Source organism: Nestor notabilis, unplaced genomic scaffold (assembly GCF_000696875.1).
Source record: "Nestor notabilis isolate BGI_N333 unplaced genomic scaffold, ASM69687v1 scaffold588, whole genome shotgun sequence".
In the NCBI taxonomy this organism is placed as follows: domain Eukaryota; kingdom Metazoa; phylum Chordata; class Aves; order Psittaciformes; family Psittacidae; genus Nestor; species Nestor notabilis.
In genome coordinates this window covers 24781-48848 of record NW_009940435.1, presented here as the reverse complement: position 1 = coordinate 48848, position 24068 = coordinate 24781, and the positions used below count along the sequence as shown (strand labels likewise).

Here is a 24068-nt window from a genome sequence, read left to right as displayed (position 1 = left end):
TTAGGTGCAAGCTGCTTCCTGTTTTCCCAAAGGCACTGCTAGATCTTCAAGCAATTTATTGAATGTAAGAATAAAAATAGAACACCAGATTATTTGAAAATACCTCTATTAACCCTTAGATGGCCTAAACCTCCTTACTGCATTATATGGTATGGCAAGTAGCCAGCAACTCTTAGATACTTAGTAAGGCAGAAATAAAACAAGGCCATCCAGGACTGAGATCCGCACCAGAGGTTCCCAAAGTGCAACCCACAAACCATCTGTGACCCATAAAAGCCTTCTTATTTAGCTTGCAAAGGGACTTCATTGTGGCCATCCTCAACAGAACCAGTTCATTAAGTCTGAAGCAATAACAGATCTTTTCCAAGTGGACTGGAGTTGCAACAAGTGTCTGGGTGTTGAGGAGACAGGAACCATCTAAGCACAGCAAACTGCAACTTGATGCTGTGGATGCTAGGTCTCCCCAGGACTGCTGCCTTATCAGAGCCATGCAAGGTCCAGAGAGCCCCAGACCATTGGGAAACAGGGAAAAGTCATTAACAAAAGCCCTCGCTTTCAGGGAGGATTGCTACGCATTTCAGAAAATGCCCCTGCACTAAGCCAATCACACACATGCCACAGCTCTCCATCATCAGAATTTGATGTTCCAGATCGTAACAGAGCAGGCATACCTGCCTTACAAGTAGCTAAATGCATTTTCAAAGAATTAGTCTTTGGGACCTTAATGATGTATTAAGTATCAAGTTATCATCAGTTAAGTTAGAATAAAACAAAACAATAACCAACCACCAAATTGAAAGAACTTCCCAAACCCCCAAACCTAAGATTTACTTACTTCAGTACTCCTACAAACAAATAAACAAAGCATCTACTCCATTTTTACATCAATTTGTGGGGGGCTACAGGAGGGGAGAAAAAAGAAAAAAAAAAAAAAAAAGAGATGCTGTTTCTCACCTATAAATAAAATAAATATTTTAAGGTTTGATTCATATTTGAATAAAATCTAATTCACAACCCAAATAAATTATACAAGGATAGAAGGGATCCTTAGTAAGGACATAATAAAACATCCAAATGTGTGACAACTCACTTTAAAATGTTGAGATCTTTAACAAGGTGGTAGATGTATTTCTATTCCAAAGTACCGTACTCTCTGTCATCCTCAAATTACAAGCAAAATTGGGCTGCTGTCTACAGATTCTACTCTAAACTCTACCAGTGTTTTCCCAATATAAAGTAAACTGGAAATGTACACAAGTGCCACTTGGGTAGTAGTAGCAATGAAGACTCTAGCACTAGAATGTTTTTTGTCAGACATACCTCATCAGCTGCATCTGCTGCAGAAGTTAACTTGAGCACAGCTTCATATTTCTCTTGGAAACAGCCTGCAACGAAGTCAGCATGTCTCATGAACACATTCATTTCTTCACTGGTATGTAGGTTCTTCTCATGTACAGTCACCATCATCAGCTCTAACAAAGTAACTCTAGAATCAGAAAACAGAAACTGGTTAATCAAATTCACTAAGCCATATAGAATTACCAGTAAAAATAAGCAGATACAGTTGTTTAAAATTATACAATTAGCCTGCCAGTAACAGAGTTGATTTTTAAAAATTAAGAAGTCTTACGAATACTGGTAATCAGTTCCTGTTCGCTAATTTATTTCTGCACACCATTAATTTAATTCATCATTCAATTAATACAATCTGGCCAGACAGTCAAGTCAGTATTTTTTAAAAGTCTATTTCAATTTCTGATTTCTTATGTCCTAACACAACAGTACTGTGACTGCATATTCTGTATGTCTAAAATTTCACCAAAACAACTCTTAAAAGCTGTTAAGTTCAGCAAAATAAATGCAGACTATTTGACAGCTTCCATTTGAAAATACCACTTTTCACAGCCCTTGCTTTGCACACAGTCCTTCACTCATTCTCCTCCCTAACCCCAAACCAATTCTGGGAAGAAACAGGGAAAATAAAAGTTGATAGGCACACTCTGTTCTTTACAGTTGTTTTATAATTACCACTAGATGGACTACAGTAAATCCAAGTTACTTCCTCATAAACCTGGTAAGAGCTACTCGGTGTATTAAACCAGCAAGTAAGTGGATACATAACAAAGCTGCTGTATAAAATATACTTCAGTCATTTATTTGAACAGCTTTAATGTAATTTTATTTACGATATTCCTTAATGTTGTTAGGGCAAACAGGGAGTATTTTCTGGAAGCAGGACTTTAACGTGGCAAAGGCCCTCCTACAGCTTCCCAGTTCAACTCCAGCACAGAGGAGCACATGAGTTAGTGAAGTCCCACTGTAATTCTCTCAACCTGAAAGAGCACTATTTATTGAATGAATTCAGGAGCCAGCTCAGAGTTTTCTTTCACTAAAATATTTGCAATTCAGATGGAAGGACTGACATTTAAACATGTGGAATAGTTCAAATGCTTTTTCTTCTTTTTTTAAATTTACCAAGCAGGTTGTCACAAGGGGAAGAGAAATGTCTTTTTCTGTGGAAAAAGCATGGTCACTGCTTTATTAACCTCCAAGAACCCACCCCTATTAATCACGTAACAGCTACTCAGTTCCTGCTAAACGCAACCCGCAATGTCATCAATACAGCTGCATTAAACAATTATCTGAATGAGGACAAAAAGCTTTTTCAACACGGTAGCACTGAAATGCGCTCAACGCATTTGGGAAAGGGTGGACTTCAGACAGAAGGCTGTCAAACACTAGTAACCTCTCTCACAGGACTTTGCTTATGTAAGTGACGGGGCGCTGACACAGAGCAGTAGTTCTGTTTGTTCTGCAGGTTACAACTGAGTACCACACTCTTGTCCATCTACAAACTAGCAGAGTCCTCCTACTCAACATCCCCACCTGAACGAAGGCTTTCAGATTTGGTCTCAGATTATGCAAAAATCAAGTTAAGTGCACAGATGTGTCATTCATCCCTAAGACAGGGCTAGATTTTACATGCCAGTTTTTACCAGCTAAGAAAGCAGGCGCTCAAAGACGTTATGATTACAGGAACTATTCCAATAAAATACTGTCTCTTGTTTAACAGAATTCTAGTCAGCTACTAGTGCACCAATAATCCAAATAATACACGTTTAAAAAATGCCAAGCAATACATCTGTAAAGAAGTTGGAGGGTCACTACATACTTCCATAAACTGTATTAGTGAGATGAAATTGTTGCAAATAAGGAAGTTTTCTGTATTACTCTTCCTCTTGCAATACAATCGAGTGAACTTTTAGACAACCATAATCCTTCCAGAGAAATGGGAGTAACATTAAAACACCTCCTGTCTGTAATTTCTTTTAAAGTTTTCTGTTCTTTTTAGCCATTCATGTCAAAACTGTTTTCCTGAGTTTTCTTCCAGGCACAGTCATTCAGGACATGCCCATCTTTCCCCTGAATTTCAAGCAAGTCTTGCCATTCAGTCAACAGTTTCCTCAGAGCAACGCTTTTTGTTCTGGTGCAAGTTCCCTTACATTCCTTTCTTCTATTGTTTCCCTGTGTTTTCTTCCAAGACTCACACGAATCTTTCCAAGTTAGTTCTCTTACACAATGCAATTTGGTCATTTCTTTTAAACGATAGCAGAACCATTTAGCCATTCAAATGGCAGAGTTTGTTCCTACTTGTTTGCCTACATACAGCTAAATACAGATATGACAACTGTTAGTAACAGTTTTAGCATGTTTCGTCATGAATCTTTGTAACACTCAGTTCAATATCTAAAATATAATTTTGGTATTCTATTTATGATTTTATTTGGCAATGATTATACCATGTCATCTTCCTTTTCCTTAGACACCACTTAGTAAGTCTTTTTGTCACTCTCTTGGGTTTTTTTCCGCTAGCCAAATTTAAACCAGTTCTTCCCAAAGCTAACCAAATTGGCAGGAACTTAGAACAACTCTTATAAAGTATTTTCAATCATCAGTAAAACACATTGCTGTCTCATAGTCTGCAAATAAACCACAGCAATTAAGTGAAATTTAAATCTGGAAGGTTGTTACTTAAAAAAAAAAAAAAAAAAAAAAAAGTGAAGTCTTGCTAAGCCTGTCTAAAAATAATATTGTAAAATTGTATCAATTTTATTATCACCAAACAATTTTTGTATCAAGCATGCCTAGTATATAACCTCTTAGCAAGTGCCAGACTTTTGGGATATTCTTTCTCTGCAACTGGGGCTTCTCTTTCCTGGAACACTTCACTGACATCAACAGCGATTTGAAACAAGTCAGGTCCTTTCTCAAAACTTTCAATTCTTTCAACTTCAAACGGTACTTGTAAGCATCCTATTAAATGCAAATCTGTAAATTTGTGAAGGGCAATGCTACCTTCAGCTATTCTGTGTCTGTGAGCATAACCAAGAACAAAAACCCCTGGCTGATAAGTCAGTGAATGGCTACCTCACTCACTGAGAACACTTAACATGAAGTAGCACACAAATCAAAACTAAAGACACAAGTAGTTGAGCATCTTAAAAACACCTGATTCAGTTGCTATTCGGTTGCATTTTTGTTGCTGTTAATTAAAGCAAAACTCCTTCTTAAAAGAGATAACACAGATGAATTCATTTTGAAGGTTTTACAATGTAATTAAGACTATCAAAGCATTAACTTGCATTGTCTACACTCAAGGCTAACTTGGATTAAAGCAAAACAGGCTTTTTCTCAATACTTCTGCCAACTACTTGCACACACGTGCAGGGAAATCTCAAATCTGGCAAAGAATTCACAAATCTACAGTTTTTTGGCTCAATATCATAGCCATATGTTTCTGCAATAATCACTTGCAGAGAAACAGCAGGCATTGTCACATCATCATACACTTTTCAAAGCCCGAATACCATTTAAAAGCTGATCATATTATCACAGTTTTTATTTCAGGCCATTTGCAGACTCAGACATGCAACACCAAAGCACTTAGATTTGTTGGAAATGAAAGAGAGAGTTGTTCAGAAGTCAAGAATTTTATTTGAATTGAAAATTCAGATTCCAGATCCACTTCTACAACAAGAACTACTTCATGGCATGCATCATGGCCAGTGTATCACAAATGCACTAGATTTCAATTACAGGAAATACTTTGAATAGTGCGAATACTGTGAATAGTGCAAATAACTGCGGTTACGCAACTGTATATACTTTGGTTATCTAAGGCAACTGCCAACTTTAGGAGTCACCACGAAGGTACATATTCCCAAACTTTCTCAGCATAGTTAATTTCATTTCAGTAAATACATTTAGAGTAAGTGTATTTAATGTGCACAATACTGTAACTGAGAGTTACCATATATTCATGAGTGCAAACTGCTTTCCCCAGACATCTCAATACCACATCTGTCCTTTCTTAATTTATATGACTTGGTCAGCCTTACTGGACACCCAGTGTGGCAACTCTTGCGGTGAAGGCTCCTTGTCTCGTTTTGAAACAATGAATTCCCTATGCTTTGGTTTATACAGTTGCTTTTTCCTCCAGTTAATGACAGTCAAAATGTTTTTATCTGAACTGAATTTGTCTCCTTATATATCTCAAAAGAATGCATTCTTAAATATGCTAACACTACTTGGGAAGAAGCCACTGCAGGATTTTCTTCTACAGCTCAGATGCGAAAGGACTATTTCTACACCACTTACTTCCATATGTTTGACAATAAATTAAGCAGTACCAAATTCATAATAAACTGTACTGTGATTTATGCTTTTGAAAAACTTAATTGAGTTTACTTGGTTTGCAGAACTCTTGGGATTAATAACAAATTCAGTGAATATGCTGTGACTACCCATGCTGCATGTGATCATCCATATCATGCCTACACAAAAAGCCTTTCAGTAGAGAGAGTATATCACCCTCCGCAGCATGGTACATGCAACAAATCCAGCCGAGACCTTTCTAGAAACTGGTAACATCTATTGCTTCAAGCACGACTGAACACCTTAACCCAGTCCTTAATCCCTCAAGGGATTAAGAAAACATGCAAATTGCCATTCATGACATCCCCCAAAAGAATTAAATCTAGCTCATTCATTTAAAACATTATTTCCCTCTAACTGGTTAAGGAGCCCCAACTTCCAGGCACAGTAAGCCCACAGCTCATATTCATTCCCATTTGGTCAGCCTGAATAAAGGAGGAGGACAGTATTTTCCTCCTTAGCATTCCCATTCCTTGTTTTCCATGCATCAATGCTATTTGATCTATGGTTTTCAACCTATCATATACTCTTTATTTGCCTCTTTCAAATCTGTGATCAGTGTCTGTATTCCCATTTGTAATAACACTGTGGCTTTAGTCACAGGAAATAAAAACCCAACCCAACCCAAATCAAACAAAAAAAACCAACGCGCCCCCCCCCCGCCCAACATTAAGGGACTAAGTTGTTTGCTTTGTCTTTCACCTGCGAGTACCACAGGGGGAGCTTGCAGTTTCTCTGGGTCAACACAGAACAAAGCAGGATATTGACTACATAAACAAGATGACAAGATCTTCAAGCAGCTGGAGGAGCAGTAGAATTATAGTACAGGATTTCCAAAAACTGATCTTCCCTAATATTCGATTAAAGCAATTGTAAATGAGCATTTTCCCAAATATGGCAATGGCCATTTCCTATTAATTCCGCATATATCTACATGAACACTTGAAGGAAAACTAGCTAGTTTCTTTCAAGGTGAAGGACTGTTGAAGCATTTAATATTTTTAATAGTGGAAATACTAAAAGATTAAGTAATCATGGGCATCTGCATATCTGCATTTTTTAGGTTCTGCTAACCAGTAGTAGACACATTTCCAACTTTAGTAAAGGCTTCCTTTAATTTCTTGTAATTACAACAGGAGTATGAACAGTGGAGGATATTTCAAACACAGATGTAAAACACTGCAGGGCGTGGTGCTCTTATGAAATCAAGACACAGGCATGAAATCTTGACTTTTTTTTTTTTTTTGAAGTATTTCTTTACCAAGTAATGGCGCCAACCTGGATTCTGCAACCCTACATAAATCACTGCCACTTGTGGCTAAGCTGTAATGTTAACCAACCAATTTAAAACCATTACTGACATAGAAACATGTATTTAGAGATTTTGTGCCAACTATGAAACCACACAGTTTTTCAATCATGTGAACAGGATACTCTATATGGAACGCTAAATACTAAAAGCCACATTGGTTTTTGGGGTTACCTTTCTTGATTGCTCAGTTTGGCATAGAGGGCTTCTACCAACTCTTGACATTTCAGCAAATGGTCTGTAACAATCAAGAACCTAAAGGGGGAGGGAAAAAAGCATTACTGGTGCTACAAAAATCAGCATCGATATTTACTCCAAATGGCGTTGTTTTATCTTGTAGATGACTGGGTGATGTGCTTCTGGTACTAATTGCTAATAGATAGAAATTGTCACAAAATAATTGCGCATTGTTCTGCAGTATTTTTCCTAATACCACAATGGTCATTTCCCATCAATTCAGCACACTTTCACTCAAATGCTTGAAGAAAAGCTGGTTAGGGTCTCTTGCCAGTTATACAAAAGGCACACCACAATTAGAATAATAGAACACTCATCCCATTGTTTATGCGTATCAGCAAAAAGCCAAGCTTCAAGCTTGAAAACTAAGATGCTACTCAGCGCAACACCGTTCTACACGCAACAGTCAAAAAAATGCCCAAATAATTTCTCTTCTAAAAAAATTCTAACAAAACATCAATCCAAATGGAAACTTCTTTGTCAGATGTAAGGCAGCAGAATGCTGCTTCTCAACTTACAAAAAAATAGCCTTCTTTTGTAAGAGAATCTAAGCTGCTAACCAAATCTAACTCTGCTTTACGAGGCAGAGAGGTATGGTCAGTCTACCCTTATGCTACCGCCAGTATTTACAGTGATCACTTTCCCAAGCAGCATTTCACAGTGGTCAATAGCAAGTGCTAGTAATTTAATTTCAACACAGACAGACATGTACCTTTAGCATTATGGGAACAACAAAGTATGTAAAAATATTTTACTCTTCAAATTACATTCCTAGGAGTACTGACAGTATTATATATGCTGCATAGGTATATGCATATTAAAATATGCATTTTTAAAGCAGCATGTCTACCTCTTAAATATAAATAATTACAGGTCAAATCTCAGAGCATCCTCTGAGCTGATGAGGCTACTGAAATAGTATAGCTAAGATAGTATGACAACCAAGTGATTTCAATATTCCCTCCACCTTCTCCCTACCTTTCACTTTGCTGACAGCCTGTTGTTTTCTGTATCCATAATCCACTACGTAGCTAACAGGAAGATCACACAGAAGCTTTCCAGCTGCAGTGAAGTAATTTTTGGACCAATACTCACTGACAATTGGGGAAATAGGAGAACAAGAGGTCCAAAGGATTAATAGCTATTATCTTTCTAATGGTAACTGTGGACTTAGCCAGCATCTGGTTCAGTTACTGTAAACTAGACATTTTTAAGAGGACGAAGGATAATAAAAGCTATTTTGTGATGTGCTTTTCTCTTTTTCTTTTTTAAACTGATATCTGTACAAATGTTCAAGGAAAAAAAAAAATGAATTGTATAGGCGTAGGGAATCATCAACTTAAAATTGGCAGTGTAGTACTGATTCAAGAGTTTCAACACAAATTTGAACTTACAGACTTTCCCAAAGTCAACAGCACAAATGTATTCCAACTGAGCAGCACAGACCCAGCCATAACAACTGAATCAAGCCATCAGCAGGGTAGTCAAGGGGAACACTTCTAGAGTTCCTGATCCAACAATTCATGGCATACAAGCCATCCGCAGTTAAACCTTCAGAATGGTAACAACTTACTTTAATTTTTCAAGGATTTGAGTAGAAGCAAAGGCTTTTATCTGGAGATGCAAAAGAAAAAAAGCGTAACAATCGGAACTGTTCAGAACATAGTACTTAGCCTCGTAAATTACAAATTTCAGTGGGCAATGAAGTATGGTGAAAGTGCATTTAAGGAGAAAATCTAAAGCCCAGTTTTTCAATTTTACAGTTCAAACTAAGAATTTCAACCTTAATTTTCATAGTTAATTTTACTTAGAGGAAATCTTGACCATTTGCCTTGCAGTTAAAAAGTGATCAGCAATTATCCCAAAAAGAACTGGTGCTACTAGGTGCACAGTAGTGACTACTATTGCAAAGAAGACAACCTGTATTTTAGTTGTTACCTGGGTCCACACTCTAGTACTTATTTAGACACCTATTTCACATTCTGTGGACTAGACCTCTACTGCTTGAGCAGCATGCAGTATTTCAGAATAAAGTTTCTGCTCATAAAGGAGCACAGACTTCTCTATATGCTTTTTACCCTTCTAATTTCATGACATGATGTAACACCTCAGAAATTCTTGCTTCTGTATTTATGTTTCTCTTTCACCTTACCAACTTCTTTCATTACTGTATCATGAAGAATAGAGCATTAGCATTTTAAAAGAGCATCACCAAGAGATAACAGAAGAATTAGTAGAGGAGTGAGTAAAGCACTTTCAACTCTTGCTACCATGCCCAGAAATTCTGGTGGTAGCAAAGCAAGGATGCAGCAAATTAAATCTACTATCTTTAGTCTTCAGCTCTCCTGTTTTTCATTTGAGGCACAGGAAAAGAAGAAGAAAAGCAGGCCATCCACAATTCTGAAATAAAAGAAGACATTCAGTTTTGGGTTACTGACTGAATATGGCATTTCAGATGCACACAAAAGGCTTTGGTAGGAGATTTAAATTCTCTTTGGGGCCAACAGCAGAACCACTGGGATAAACTGAGGACCATGATAATTCAGCGAAAGAAACGGTGAAAATTGAAGTTGTTATGCAAGCGTAACACAGTAACAAATGAACAGTGTTAAATATGCCAATTTTCTTGACTTTTAAAAAATTGTTTGGCTAAAATCCTAAAAAAATCAAGTGCTTACCCAGTAGATAAATAGAGGAGGAGATGTTCAGTTCAAAGACTTTACAATAGCACAAGGGCTGCATTGTACCAAACTGAACTTGAGAAGCAGCCAAGATGAAATGGTATAAGCTACATTTGTGCTCGGTTTATTCCAAATGACCACTAAGCTTGCTCCAATCAAAGCCGGGTGTAAGCAATCAACTTTATCATCAAATGTAATGCTCCATATTAACTTGATTTGATCCCATTAGCAAGTTTAGAGAACAGTGTCCTTGGTCTCAGAAAACGAGGAAGAAAACCCCCACAAATGTTTTAGAAGAAAGAAAAAGACATGGTGATTCTCTATTTGACCAGCAAACTTCTCTTCCAATCTCAAAACCAAAAGCATTTTTCATCATCCTACAATAATGCCACTCTATCCAAAATACTTAGTAAGAGTAAAATACCCACTTTCACTGTAGTTTAAGAAACAAATGTAACAAATCATATAAATTTTGAAGAAAACAAAATAAACAATTTAGACAGCTACCCTTTCAAAGCCATATTGCCATATTGCCAGCCTTTTAAGATCCTAAAAAAGCAATATGCCTCATGCAGAATTCTTTGGGACCAGAACATACTTTAGAAACAGATATATTTTGGTACTTTCACAAGAATGTAAGCAATTTATCATCAAAACTATTTAAAAAACAATTACAAGTACAAAGTTATTTAGTAACAAATGGAATATACGTGTTGTCACAAAGACCTCTAGAATCTGGGAAATTCACTCTACTTGAACACCAGCACTTCTCGCTCAAGAATAAGGAAACACGTTTTCATATTTAAGGTTCAACCCAAGTATCAAGCATTGTAACAGTTTTCTCCTGAGCTGAATCAAGCACAACAGTGAACAGCCTTCCATCTTCAAAAGGCATTACCCATAATGAAAGCATCTTCCTTACAGGCCATGATACTGTCCACCAACTCAACTCTCAGGTCTAGAAAACTGAGTTCAGATTACCTGTAATATTTCTCTGATTCAGAAAACAATCCCACTCAGTTTGAAAGGCACTAGGTGAGATTTTTATTTGTGTGCAAAGCAGAAATAATTATCTTTTCTGAAGAGCTACCAAGGGGAAAAAAAAAGGGGGGGAGGAAAATTATTAGCAAGGCAATCACTTCCTGCTCCCCCCATCCATCAAATATACAAGAAATAGATGACAAGATAAATAAATGTGTAAGGCTGGGCTTCGAAAGACTGAGGAAATCTATGTGAATACACTGCAACTGCAAAGAGAAAGTAGAAGCTACTCAGATCTCTACAATTAAGGAAACTTTTCCAATTGTCAGTACTATTTAAAACCACAGTTGAACTTGGAACCTGCAATGTAACTCCAATTTTCCTGGAATTAAAAATAAGAATTACTTTCTGGAGAGTAGAAGAAGGGGGCAGGGGAAACCCTAAATTGTCAAGAGTGAAGAGATAGAGCTGCCAGCCCAAAACGAAAAGAAAAAAGAAAATATCTAAAAAAAGGTAATATTTTCTGTTTTCTCCACCACATGCATACCAATGAAGCAACAAGCACTCCACTGAGGAGTTCCATCTTTGCCTTTAAATCTGTGCCCACAGGCAACACTCCTTGCCACAGCAGCACTAGTTTCTGTCCACACTTCCTTCCACTTCCCATAAGCCAGGATGAAATAACCAGGCAAAAAATGAGGAGGGGGAGCCCCACAGTCTAATCTTAACAGTCATCATTGAGCTGTGGCTTCAAAAAGAGAAAGTGGATGTTCAGAAAATCTTATTTCCTATGCCAAACAGTTGACCACACTCTTAATATCATTTTTCTGGAAGCAAAAAGGCGTATTACGCCTCTTATTTTAAAATGGAGGATTTTTGTTCCTTGCTCTTCAGGAATCAAAAATACAACCTGCGTTTTCTTTCCACAGTAGCTACGCTGTCCCATGCACACACTTGGAAAAACTGATGACACAAGCTATACTCTCATCTCTAATGGAACCACCAAAGTATTTCTTAAATAAACAGCTTTTAGAATACACATTGGTCTCGGTTAGGATAAATTATAATGTAATTTTGTACTACTTTTTCCTAATTATTTTACAAAACACATATGTTTGCAGGTTCAATATTCTAAAATAGATCTCGTGGCATTCTGTGCCTATTTCTCTTCTATACAGTAGCTTCTAAACTGTGCGACACACTTTTCTGCTGTTGATTAATACAAACCGAAAAGGGGATGGATGTGTGGGAAACACAGAGAAATGACTTTTTAAAGGCTCCACAATTTTCCAGAGCCTAAGGCATAGCTCTCTGAATGTTTGAATAAAAAGCTTTTAGTGGGGCAAAAGAAAATAAATAAATAAATGGCAGTGCTTGGAAAGCCTTTTCAGCATACCTCACTTATGACATGGAATACTGCTTGTACTTTCTGGTAGTATCACATAGAAAGAAAGACAGCAAGGAATACGTTTCAGTTACTGAACGGCATATGCCAGCTTTGCTTCGTAAAGGAAGGATATGTCCAATTCCCTGATAGCATCCTGTGGTAAGCAGCAGCTGTTGAAAGAAAGCAGCACTATAAAAAGAGAATTAGATTATGGAGAAAGTGTATTTGCTTACATGTTTAAGATATGTTGAACTTAGTATGTCAACACTTCAAAAGAATTAAATCAGCATACCCATCACAAAGCTATATTGGAAAGATGGAAGAGAATATCATTTATTGTCTCACAAGTGCATGAAAACCATACCCACCTCTTTGAACAGAACAGAAGATAGAGCATAGGGGTGGAGGAAGCAGCACCAAAAGATGCATAATGTTGAAAGACCGATTATAATCATGAGCATGAGCAGAGCAAGATGGAAGAAACAGATCATAACCAAACCTGAAAGGGGGAGCCTACAGTAAAGGACAAGGTCTCAGAGCTAAAGACAGGGCAGGAATGGTCTCTCATGCACCATTCCTGTAGCAGCATGGAAGTTTTCCACCAAAGTTAGAGGGTATTAATTCTGAAGCTAACAGCCTAGATAGTAGCTGCATGATGGAAGGACCGACACATTTTCTAGAAGACAACCGCACAGCAAAGAACCGTCAGGGAGATAGGATCATTTAATTAGTGTATGCCATAAATCATATCCGAGAAAGGAAATGAACTTGTTTCTGTGGAGCAGAAAGACTGGAAAGACTTTCAAGAATATTCTGTAACATCATACTCCTTAAAACTTTCTGAGAGCATCAAGCTCTGGGCACTCCTCTGAAGCCCAACTATACATCCAAACATGCAGGACAAGACAGGTAAGTTTCAACAGCTTTCAGTCCTGAAACTTCCAGTTTCTTCTTGCTCAAAGATTTTAGCCTAAGAACCTCAGTTGGAGATACACAATCTGCCGCCCCAGATCATTGCTCTTGGGAGTTAGACCAGCAGCAGCAGCCTCAGAATAGTTCCTACTATTCAAGATAACCAGTTTGCTATCCTGAAACAAGTTCAGGAGCTGTGTTAGCTAGAAGTTTAGAAGCAGTTTAAGAATACACTGTCTAATACATTTTAATTAATACCATTAAAAAATGCCACTCAGCATCTAGTATTAAACATGACAAAGGTAGCAACATTAAAAAAATCTTGGAGCTGTTTAGAGGATAAAGCTCCTACAGAAAGAAAGATGAGGAGGTATCCGTTCAAGAGAATATTTAATAAATGTGTGAACTACATTCTGCAACTTCACAGATTTCAGAGATAGAAGCATTTCTGATGCTTACAAGTAACCACGAGCTTAATGAAATGAGCCTTCAGACCATCTAGTCTGGATAAACAGGTATGATCATACAAGGACTGAATATAAAATCTGACCAGGGCATTCCTTCTAGAACAGACTTCCTTCTTAAATTTATTAACTACTTCTTAGCTCATAGCATATAATAGAAAAGACTTAATAAAAAGTGTATCACCCAAAGACACACTCAGGTGTGCATCACAGCACTGTAACCTTCCTTTCTTCCAAGTTCTGAGGCAGTGTTTGTTGTGCTGTCAATATAGAAACACATTTTCAAAATGCATCAGTAACTTACAGTCTCAAAATCTCACTACGCTGATATGCAAAATAGCTCTCCTTTGTTTCAAAATCTGCTTAGAAAGCATATGTCTTGGCTTTCCATCATAGATTAGGTACAGAAGTCAATGAACTGGGGCCTTACCTCCCATAACCCACCCCTCTCAGGAAGCATAGCCAACACTTCAGACATTCCTTCTTTACCGACAGGAGACCCTTGTCTTCTACCAAACATCTCGTGATTTAAGAAGTAGGCAAATGTTACAGGAAAATTCCAGAAAGCTATGTCCTGCCTTTAAAGATGCTTCCCCTGCTCTCTTTAACTGGGAAAGGGGTTTATGGCAGACAAAAAAGGAACTGCAGAAGGTCCACTACCAACAGCTGCTTCTGAGAAATAAGCCCTGAAGAACTGCTCAGAATAATCTCAGATTTCCTCTGACAAAATCTCCCTACAGAACTGCTGCAAGACTGGAGGGAGAAGCCAAAGGCGTCATACTTGGAAAGAACTTCCTCCTGAACTTTCCCTAAGGACTTTTCCAACTTGGAGGCTTGGACTTTAAATACGAATATAGGATCACAAACAGAGGAGGAATTGCCAAAAAAAAAAAAAGAGAATTTAAAAGATGTGCTTGCCTTTCTGTGATGGATACAGAGTAGAAAACCCAACATGCACTAGCTGAATGGACTAGTGAGAACTCTGTGGGTGAGACTACAGTTCAGCCAATAGACTTAAACCCAAGTATTTGTCCTGGATGTCCTCTCTCTGTTCTAATGGTTCATGGCAGCAACTGCAAAAATAACTTGAGCATCCTAAGTGTTTATTTGTGGAATTCATCGGATACAAACTTAGAGGAACATTAAGTCATAAATTTCAGTGCACAATAAAAGGGAATAAAATATTGAATAGAAATTTTGCCTATAACCAAAAGTTGCCTGGTTATTCAAAGATTTTCCATACCTAAAAGCAGCGTTTGACAGCAGGAAAGCCCAGCCAAGAGGAATAAACACACGTGGCATCTACTTTTTATGCAGTGTAATACAAAACCAGATGCTCCAGCTGAGAGACAAGAAGGTAGGCATGAATTAAGTAATACTTTTAACTTTAAAAGTAAGAACATCTTAATTCTAGTCATTTGTGAGTCTAGCAGCGAGCATAACCTCCTGGAAGAATAGTTTGTGTTTCAACTCAGACATATAATGCCATAACAGACACTTAAAAATGGTTGCTGTGCACTTTGTTAGCTGTGGCACATGGGACCCAAATCTTTACAACAGAGTACTGGCTCTGTTGCGAATACCGCGGCTATGTAAATTCATTTAAGCAATCCCAGTGGTACGTACTTCAGTGAGAGCTGAAGTACAGCTCCAAGTTTTCAATGAATTGCTGACAAAATATTTTTTCTACAGTCCAGCCAGAGAGGCAACCAAAGCTTAGCTTCGACTTCATAAGAAGTCGAAAGTGTGTACACTTTCACCTGACTATATCTCACGCATGCTCTTCTGTATTAGAAAGTACCATAATTCTTCAGTAAGGGGGAATAAAAAATGCAATGAACCAAGAACTCATTTCAATGAGGAAGATTACATGCAATGATAAAAATGGACACCAAAGCAAGAGCAGCAATACACCAGAGTTCAAATATACCCTCAAAGCAACAATGACTGTCTTTCACACACCTAACTGCAGAAAACTGCAACTAATTGAATATCCAAAAATAATTAATAGAAGGCTCTAATGAAAATTATATTGAATATTACTGAATATAATATTGACTATTATTATAATTACTAGAATATTATTCTATCATCAGCATAAGGCACATGAAAACCTACACAATTTCAAAAGCTGTCCTAAAGCATTACTACGTGTCAGGACTAACACTGACCCACGGACAAAGTTTAGGTTTTCACTTCTTGTTGTCCAAAAAACGTTCTTATATCCAAGACAAGAAGATCAGCTGAAGATCAGCTTTCATCAGCCAAAGTAAATAACATTACTTCTACCAAAGTAAGAAATCCTGTTTACTGTTCACGTTTCTGTTCATAGCAAAGTATGTGTTAGGGAACCATTTCTGGTCACAGCCTGCTCTATTTGATCACAGGAACATAGCAGTACGTTACACTAGTAAATCAAGAGCAGTTAAAAGTTCACAACAGTTTCCTATAGGAAATAGATGCAACATGGCTGGCATCAGTAAAGTATTCCCCTAAATTTGGAGAACCAGCAGAGAAAACTGCTCGAGTAGGCAGAACGCAAGAAAGTCAGCACAACAGCTGGCTAGCTTATTTTGTGCTGCTCAGCAAATGGAAAAAGAAAAGCAAGCAACCAACAGAAGGTATCATCATTATATTACACGATTGTATCCATCCATCCACATTCACCTCTCAGACTGCCAAGACAAGAAAAAAACCTCTTGATAATTAAAAAAAAAATAAAAATAAAATGATATTGCAAGACTGAGTATTCTACCAACTTTGTAGTCTTCTCCAAACCTTTAACTACACAGAAATACACTATGCAGTACAGGCTCACAAAATGCAGGTACTGTCTATGATAAAAGCATTACATTAGTGTAACACACTGACCTATGGCTAACTGGGAGAGAGGAGAAAACAAAACAACAAAAAAAAAATCATAACCAAAACAAGACAAAAAAGATTTTTAAAAATCACTGTTGCATAAGGAATGGTGCACACCAGCAGATTTCCTTTGAAAATATAAAAAATAAACCTCTAGTACTAACTTTCATTTTTTTAATAAAAAAGGATGTGAAAATGTTACTTTCTTACCTCCCCCTGCACACCAAGTAGACCAAAGATACTACACGTATTCTAATGTATAAGTATCACAGATCCTTTCATATGTAAATACGAAGAAAGAATGTATTTTGCCATTTAAAATATCCTTGGCTATGACAAACATTGGCTCACAATAAGAACAACTGAACAAGAGGGAGAAACACACTCTCCAGAATGTGTTTCTTGAGATGGGAGATACAAGAAATAGAGTATTAGAAGAACAAATGAAATGAAGGCCAAGAAACCAGAGGAAAATGGGAACAAGAGCTAGAGAGTAATAGAAAAATCAGCCCTTTTCTAGCAAGGTATTCTCTTTTCAAGGTAATCCTGTTTGAACACCTATTCAGTGCTTGATACTGCACTGTTGCAATGCACTTTTTGGCTTAGATTTTACACTTGTAAATGCACTTTACCTGTGTTGACTTGAAAACAGTGCCAATATTATTGAAAGGTTTCCATTTATAATTCGGTTCAAGACAAGCATATAAAATGCCAAGAAACTTGTCATTGTTTTTAATTTTAGTTGGGAAAATTGATAATGAGCTTTGAGATTTAACTAGCTGATGTTTAATACTATGAAAGAAAACCAAATATATTGTTTTCTTAATGCCTGGAAGATAATCTGATGGTTTTTTATATATTCCTTGCATGAGGAACTCATCATTCTGACAGGAATTAGAGGGCTAACAGTCTGCAACTGCCTTATAGCAGGACTAGGATTATTCTTCTCTACCCATCTCTTTTCCTTCATCGGTCTTTTATCTTGTATAGAAGTTTGCCCCTTTTTAGTTTCAAGACTATTCTGAAGAGAGACCATTTCCCACTCACATCAAACATCCATAGTGGAGGCAAGACATCTTCATTGTAACATCAACAGTATGCACTTCAGGCTAGAAATATCAGGGAAATTAATACCTTATCATTTATTTTGATGCTGCATTTATTCTGCAATTACCTTCAAAATATAAAGTTAACACCATGACCACCTCTTCCAGCTCTCCCTGGCTTTCATTTCTCAGCCAAAATACATTTCAGCATATCTTTGATAGATAAAGAGGATAATCAAGATAATTATCTGAAAAGCAGCCTTTCACATGTATTTATATTGACAGATGCCAAAACTGAAGGCTCATTTTGCCACTTCTGAATCAGAAGTCTACTTGCCTGATCCTGAAACTTGGCTTTCTGAAAACTATTTATGTCCCAAGCAAATTGACCTATTTATGAAAAAAAGCCCAGCCACCAACAAATTTTGAAGTAATTTTACAGTACAAAAGAAAACTATTAAATGACAGTTGCTTTTCATTTAATCATCTTAACTCTCTTTGGAGACTTTCCAAGTAACTAGCAAAACCCTCACAAATCTTCCTAATTAAATTTTTAAGTTCAACATGACCTTCAAAAGAATGCTACAAAAAATATGAACTATCCTTTTTATCCTCTTGAAATGCATCATATAAAAATTAACAGAATGCGCATCCTTACTGATGTAGGGCAGAACAGCTCTCAAACACATAACTGACAACAGTATTTACAAGAATGGCCATTAGCAAAAAAAATAAAAACTTAATGGAGTAAGCCCACTGATTAGATGCTCTTAACAGTATAAAAATGAAACAAGCAATATTCACAAACAAAATATCTTCTCTGTTTTGGTATAAAAATGACTGCATGTTGCACAAAATAACAGATCTGTTAAAAACAAACAAACAAACCCACTCATGCTTTATGTAGTACTCACAAGCAACAGTCATACAAGTTTTCCTAGCATGACCCAATAACTGAAGAGTCTAAGACTATATTCTGTGTTAACTATTTCAAAAATCTCCACAAACCAGCAAACAAGTACAAATTAGTTTGCATTCTAGAACCGTTTCAACAGCAACAACAAAAAAACCCCTGTGATTTTAAAATTCCTGTCTATATCCTCAACAATATTGTAGTCTTATTTTAACAACAATGAAAATGGTTAGTGAAAGTATCAAGAAAGTTATGTCTGTACCAAATTACTAACTTCTAAGTAGTAAATTTTGTACTGTCGCAAATTTTGTCATTTTAATACAGAGATTTACTCTAGAAAAACACCTAATTCAGAGGGGGTGGGGAATAAATCTGAAGATACATACGACCACTCAGACTCCAACTGCTCTTTGTAGACTTTCAGGACATGACGAGCCACAGTCAAGTTTCCAGGATCCAGTAGTTCTCTCACTTTCTCTGAATTAAGGCAGGTGAACAGGACCATACAACAATAGGCAACAATTTTCTTATCACTGTATGTTAGGCATGTCCTTTAAGAGAAGATAAGGAGTTTAGAGACTAAGTTCCAAATGAACCTGGAAAAACAAACTAGTGGCATTCAGATTGCTGAGTTGTTTTTGTTTGCTGTCTTTTAGAGAATCATGAGTTTGCTACTGCCTAAGAGGGATGGAAGTCATCTGCAAAGAGAAATATCCAACTTCTAGGTGAAGTTCAAATTTAACAGGCAATTTACAAAACTCATGCTAAACTGGAACTAACTGGAGATCTAGAAATTGGGTGAAACCATAATAATGATCATCTGCTTCTGTTATCATAAGGTACTTCTACATCCAGTGCTGAAAAGTCGGCTCCAAAAACACACTCAGAATGATCATCAAATTGAATGAAAGTGCTTTTGTTACTAGCTTACTACAAAAAAAGGGGACCAAACACATCAACAATACTGTCATATGTCTGCACACAATCATTTATGTAATATTTCATTACACATATGTAATCAAACCTCCAGGAAGATATTCTGGTGAGGCTGTGGGCAGGAAGGCAGAATCACTGGAACATGCAGAGATTATGTCACTTCTGTAGATTCCAACTGATACACAGATACTGACAAGTCTGCATAGCAGCAAAGTGAATAAAGAAAAAGGTATGTTCTTGGAAATCATAGAATGGTTTGGGTTGGAAAGGACCTTAAGATGATCTAAATGCAAACCTCTGCCATGGGCAGGGACACCTCACCCTAGATCATGTCGCCCAAGGCTCTGTCCAACCTGGCCCTGAACACTGCCAGGGATGGAGCATTTACCACTTCTTTGGGCAACTTGTTCCTCATCACCCTCACTATAAAGAACTTCTTCCTTATACCTAACCCTAACTTCCCCTGTTAAAGTTTAAACCCATTACCCCTTGTCCTATTGCTACAGCCCCTGATGAACAGTCCCTCTCCAGCGTCGTTGTAGGCCCCCTTCAGATACTGGGAAGCTGCTATGAGGTCTCCACACAGTTTCTATTCTCCAGGCTGAACAGCCCCAACTTTCTCAGCCTGTCTTCACATGAAGGTTCTCCAGCCCCCTCATCCTCCTCATGGCCCTCGTCTGGACTTGCTCCAACAGGTTCATGTCATTCTTATGCCGAGAACACCAGATGAGCATAACTACTTCAAAAGACCTCTTAAATAAAGCTTATGTTTGAAGCTTGTAATTTGAAATAAAGAGTTTTCTTCCCGTTTCTGTTAAATGAAATCAATTTACCGTTACTTCAGAAACAGCAGGTTTTTAAAGTTCCTGACCTCTGCAGTTGACTAACAAAAAAAACCATCTACAGGATATGGTCTCAACCGTACCATTCTCACCAAAGTTATTTTTCAAAGTTTCATGGTGCTAGTAGAGGCACAACTATCATGTAGAAAAGATTTTAATATAACCACAGAAATTACATTAGGGAAAAAAAAAACCCCGCATCCATGCTTACAAGAAGAGATCTGGGAAAGCACACTTCCAAATGCTATTCTGGGAATCTCCATTTCCTGCTGCAACGTTTCCAAGAAACTGGAGGCTACAACGAAGAGCTGAAAAAAAACCAGAATATATATTAACAGGAATTCAAAGAAACACTAATAAATTTCAAATAAATGACAAACTTCAGCATTACAGTTATATGCTACAGAATCCATCTCAATTAAGCTTTGGGTGAAGTATTCCACTGCATTTTCTCAATGCCTATTTGTATTTTCTCTTCTAATGCAAATAAATTTACAAAGTACTCTAGATTATACCCAAAACAAATCCAGGTTTTTCCCCAGATTTATAGGAATATCAAACATGGTTTGAGCAAACACCTGGTTACTAGTGATTACAGGAATTAATTAACTCTGTCAAGGTTTAAGACAGATTGAAATCAAGCTTGGAACTACTTAGCACAAACTGAAGCAGACCCATGCTGAACCAATGGCTACCACATGGCAGTAGCCATTCTGCCTCTTCCAGATCTGAGGTGGCCTTCTTCTTCATATTAAATTAACACAAACAGGCCATCTGTCATCACCTGAACTCTGCAAGATCAGCTTTGCCTGGTCTTCAGAGAACTCCCCAGGAACCCTCCCTACACTGGCCAGAGACAGCTTGAAAATTTTGTTACAGTAGGTACAGCCAGAGCAAGAGAACTGAATCTGTTCACTCTCTACCTACATTAAGTTCTGGTTAGCTGGACAAGTCATTATGCAGTATGATGATGTGCTCAATACTTTCTGATTTCTATCCCAGAAAAACTCCAGTACTCCAAGTAACTTTAACACCGATTTTAACACTGAATTTAATATGGCAGAATTCTACTATTACTATGAAGGATTTATTCCAGCCTCCTCTCAGTACAGACTTAAAATATGGGAAGGTGATATTTCATCATATAAATTAATAATCTAGAGCCTGCCAAAAGGTGTAAATTCATGAAAAACAAAAGCACGAACCCACAGAACTCACAAAATTAAAACACTTTTTTTTGGCCCTACTGACAGCTCTCAATAGCCTGGCCCTTACTAATAGGTTGGCAAAGAAACTTAATATTAAATGTTAAAATGAAGTTTGACAGATATTACAAAGAGCAGCCTATTACAGACGGAGGTGGCTGATATTGCCAGGGTCTGCAAATATAAAATTAGGACTCTTTGAAAGGTGCTGTGTCAGCTGGCAGCCAGATTTCCTACAGAGGTCTGGGCATATGTCCTCTTGGGAACAAAAGGAAAGCAAGTCTAAAATGAGGTCACTTGGGCTTAGGGAATAGTAACTTTTTTTACATATATATTTTTTAAGCCCGTAGTATGTATATTCTCTCCATAATGCATTGTGAATCATATTCTCCTTTATGCTGTTCTGTCTCCCTGCACATCTGCTCTTTTTTATTTTCTGCTTGTCATTATGTTTCCGCTTCTCCCATCCATCTGGTTCCCATCCTGCTGACGCAGAGTTTTTCTGAAGGACAGCAAGCATGGGCATGCTACTGTTCTAGCAAACGTTTTATGGAAAAACTTCCATGCTAGAAAAAGCTAACAAAGCACTAAATCCTAGGAATAGGGTGTTCTTTCTCTTGGTGAACTCCTCACCTGCTCTTCTATGAGAAAGATCTCTCGAAGAGACATGAGCCTGGTTAACTATATTCTAATCTTTATCCAAAATTTGCTTGGCCTTTTTCAGCTATCAATTACACTTTGGTTATTAGAGCTTAAGTTGTCAAAAAAAAATACTACAGACTATGAGGGGAGAGAGAAGTTAAAGATCTTTTAAAAGAAGTTGCTACCCTTACTGTTACAAAGATTAAATGCTATGAACTCATTTGCAGTACAATAATAAATATCTACAAATTCTCCATTAATCATGCACTGGAGTCTTAATATTCGTGAAAGCAACTAACACTGCCCTTGTTCAATTGCAATGTCCTGAACAAGCAAGAAGGATCTAGGAAAAGGTCAAGATTCTGTGGATGTACCATGGAAAAAACCCCATTTACATCTCTAAGTGCTTGGTTTGAACTAGTAACATATTCCTTTCAATTGGAGGACACAAATCAACATATGGGCAAGCATTTAATCTGAAAGACAAAAGATACTCTATCTATTCACAACTAAGCAAAAAAGGATGATGCTCTGATATTGCAACATTTCCCCATCCAAGTAATCTCACTTGATGAATCTCAGCAATTCGAAAGAAAGATGTGAACCTACAAACGCCCAAGGTAATTGAGCTATGCCAGGAATACAGATTACATACAACAGGACCTAGCTCACAATCTGTCCAATCAATTCATGTGCTCTGTCACAACTACAGCACAACCGTTGCACTGCTCCTGCAGTGTCTGAACATCTTTTCCCTACGAAAAGTAAGAAATAATTCGTATTACAAAAAATGTAACTTATTTCAAAGTACTTAGTGTGATGCCAGATCAATGACATAGGCCAAATATGGTTTGTGTACTGGAGTGTGAATACTTATGCTTCAGCTTCTATGATCATGATCTACCTTTGAGAAGCCAGGTCTGCTGGGAATTGATGAGATTCACCTGGCCAAGGGGATACAAGAGGGTCTTCACCAACCAGCTGGACCGACTTACACTGTGAAACCCCACCTGGAGTACTGTGTTCAGCTCTGGGGTCCCCACTACAAGAACATGGACCTGTTAGAATGAGCCCAGAGGACGGCTACGAAAATGGTCAAGGAGCTGGAGCATCTCTTGTATGAAGACAGGCTGAGAGAGTTGGGGTCGTTCAGCCTGAAAAGAGAAGGCTCCCAAGAGACCGTATTGTGGCCTTTCAATATATAAAGAGGGCTTATAAAAATGATGGATGGAGGCTTTTTACTAGGGCCTGTAGAGACATGACACGGGTAAGACAAGACAGTTTTAAACTGAAAGATGGTAGGTTTAGATTGGATATAAGGAAGGAATATTTTATGATGAGGGTGGTGAGTAACTGGCACAGGTTGCCCAGAGAAGCTGTGGCTGCCCCATCCCTGGCAGTGTTCAAGGCTAGACTGGATGGGCCTTTGAGCAACCTAGTCTAGTGGAAGATGTCCCTGCCCATGGCAGGGAGGTTGGAACTAAATGATCTTTAAGATCCCTTCTGACCCAAACAATACCATAATTCTATGTACCATATCCAGAGGCCACAGATGGGAAGTCAATGATGAAGAGGGGCAAACAGCATTAAAAGTCATAGCACCACAACTAGAGTAGCTGATCATAGCATGTTCTCCAAATCATATCACAGTAGTACCTGCATCCTTATGCTTAAAAAAAAAAAATCAACAACAAAACCAAACAACCACTACCCAAAACCAATCACTTCCCACCAATATGTAGACCTGATGGGGTTGAAGTATACAAATACCTTACATGCAGTATTTCTCTCCTGTCATTTAACTGATGATTCCAGAAAAAAATGTAATAGCCTAGCACCAAGCTACCAAGTGACAGGGAATATTGATACAAACACTGGAAATCTACACTTTGGTATTTATGCTCTAAAAAAGACAACAACAGCCCACCCCCCC

The 24068-nt window shown here is 37.6% G+C and overlaps 1 protein-coding gene across 1 annotated transcript in view; it reads right to left on the bottom strand.

The window, feature by feature from the left end:
- ATXN10 (ataxin 10) overlaps window positions 1-24068 on the bottom strand; it is a 96300-nt gene that overhangs the window by 52999 nt on the left and 19233 nt on the right. The window contains exons 3-6 of the mRNA XM_010020336.1: window positions 20500-20596; window positions 18897-19061; window positions 7199-7279; window positions 1321-1486 (exon numbers count right to left, since the gene is read on the bottom strand). Coding sequence (XP_010018638.1) covers window positions 1321-1486; window positions 7199-7279; window positions 18897-19061; window positions 20500-20596 — 509 coding nt within the window. The remainder of the gene's footprint in view (window positions 1-1320; window positions 1487-7198; window positions 7280-18896; window positions 19062-20499; window positions 20597-24068) is intronic.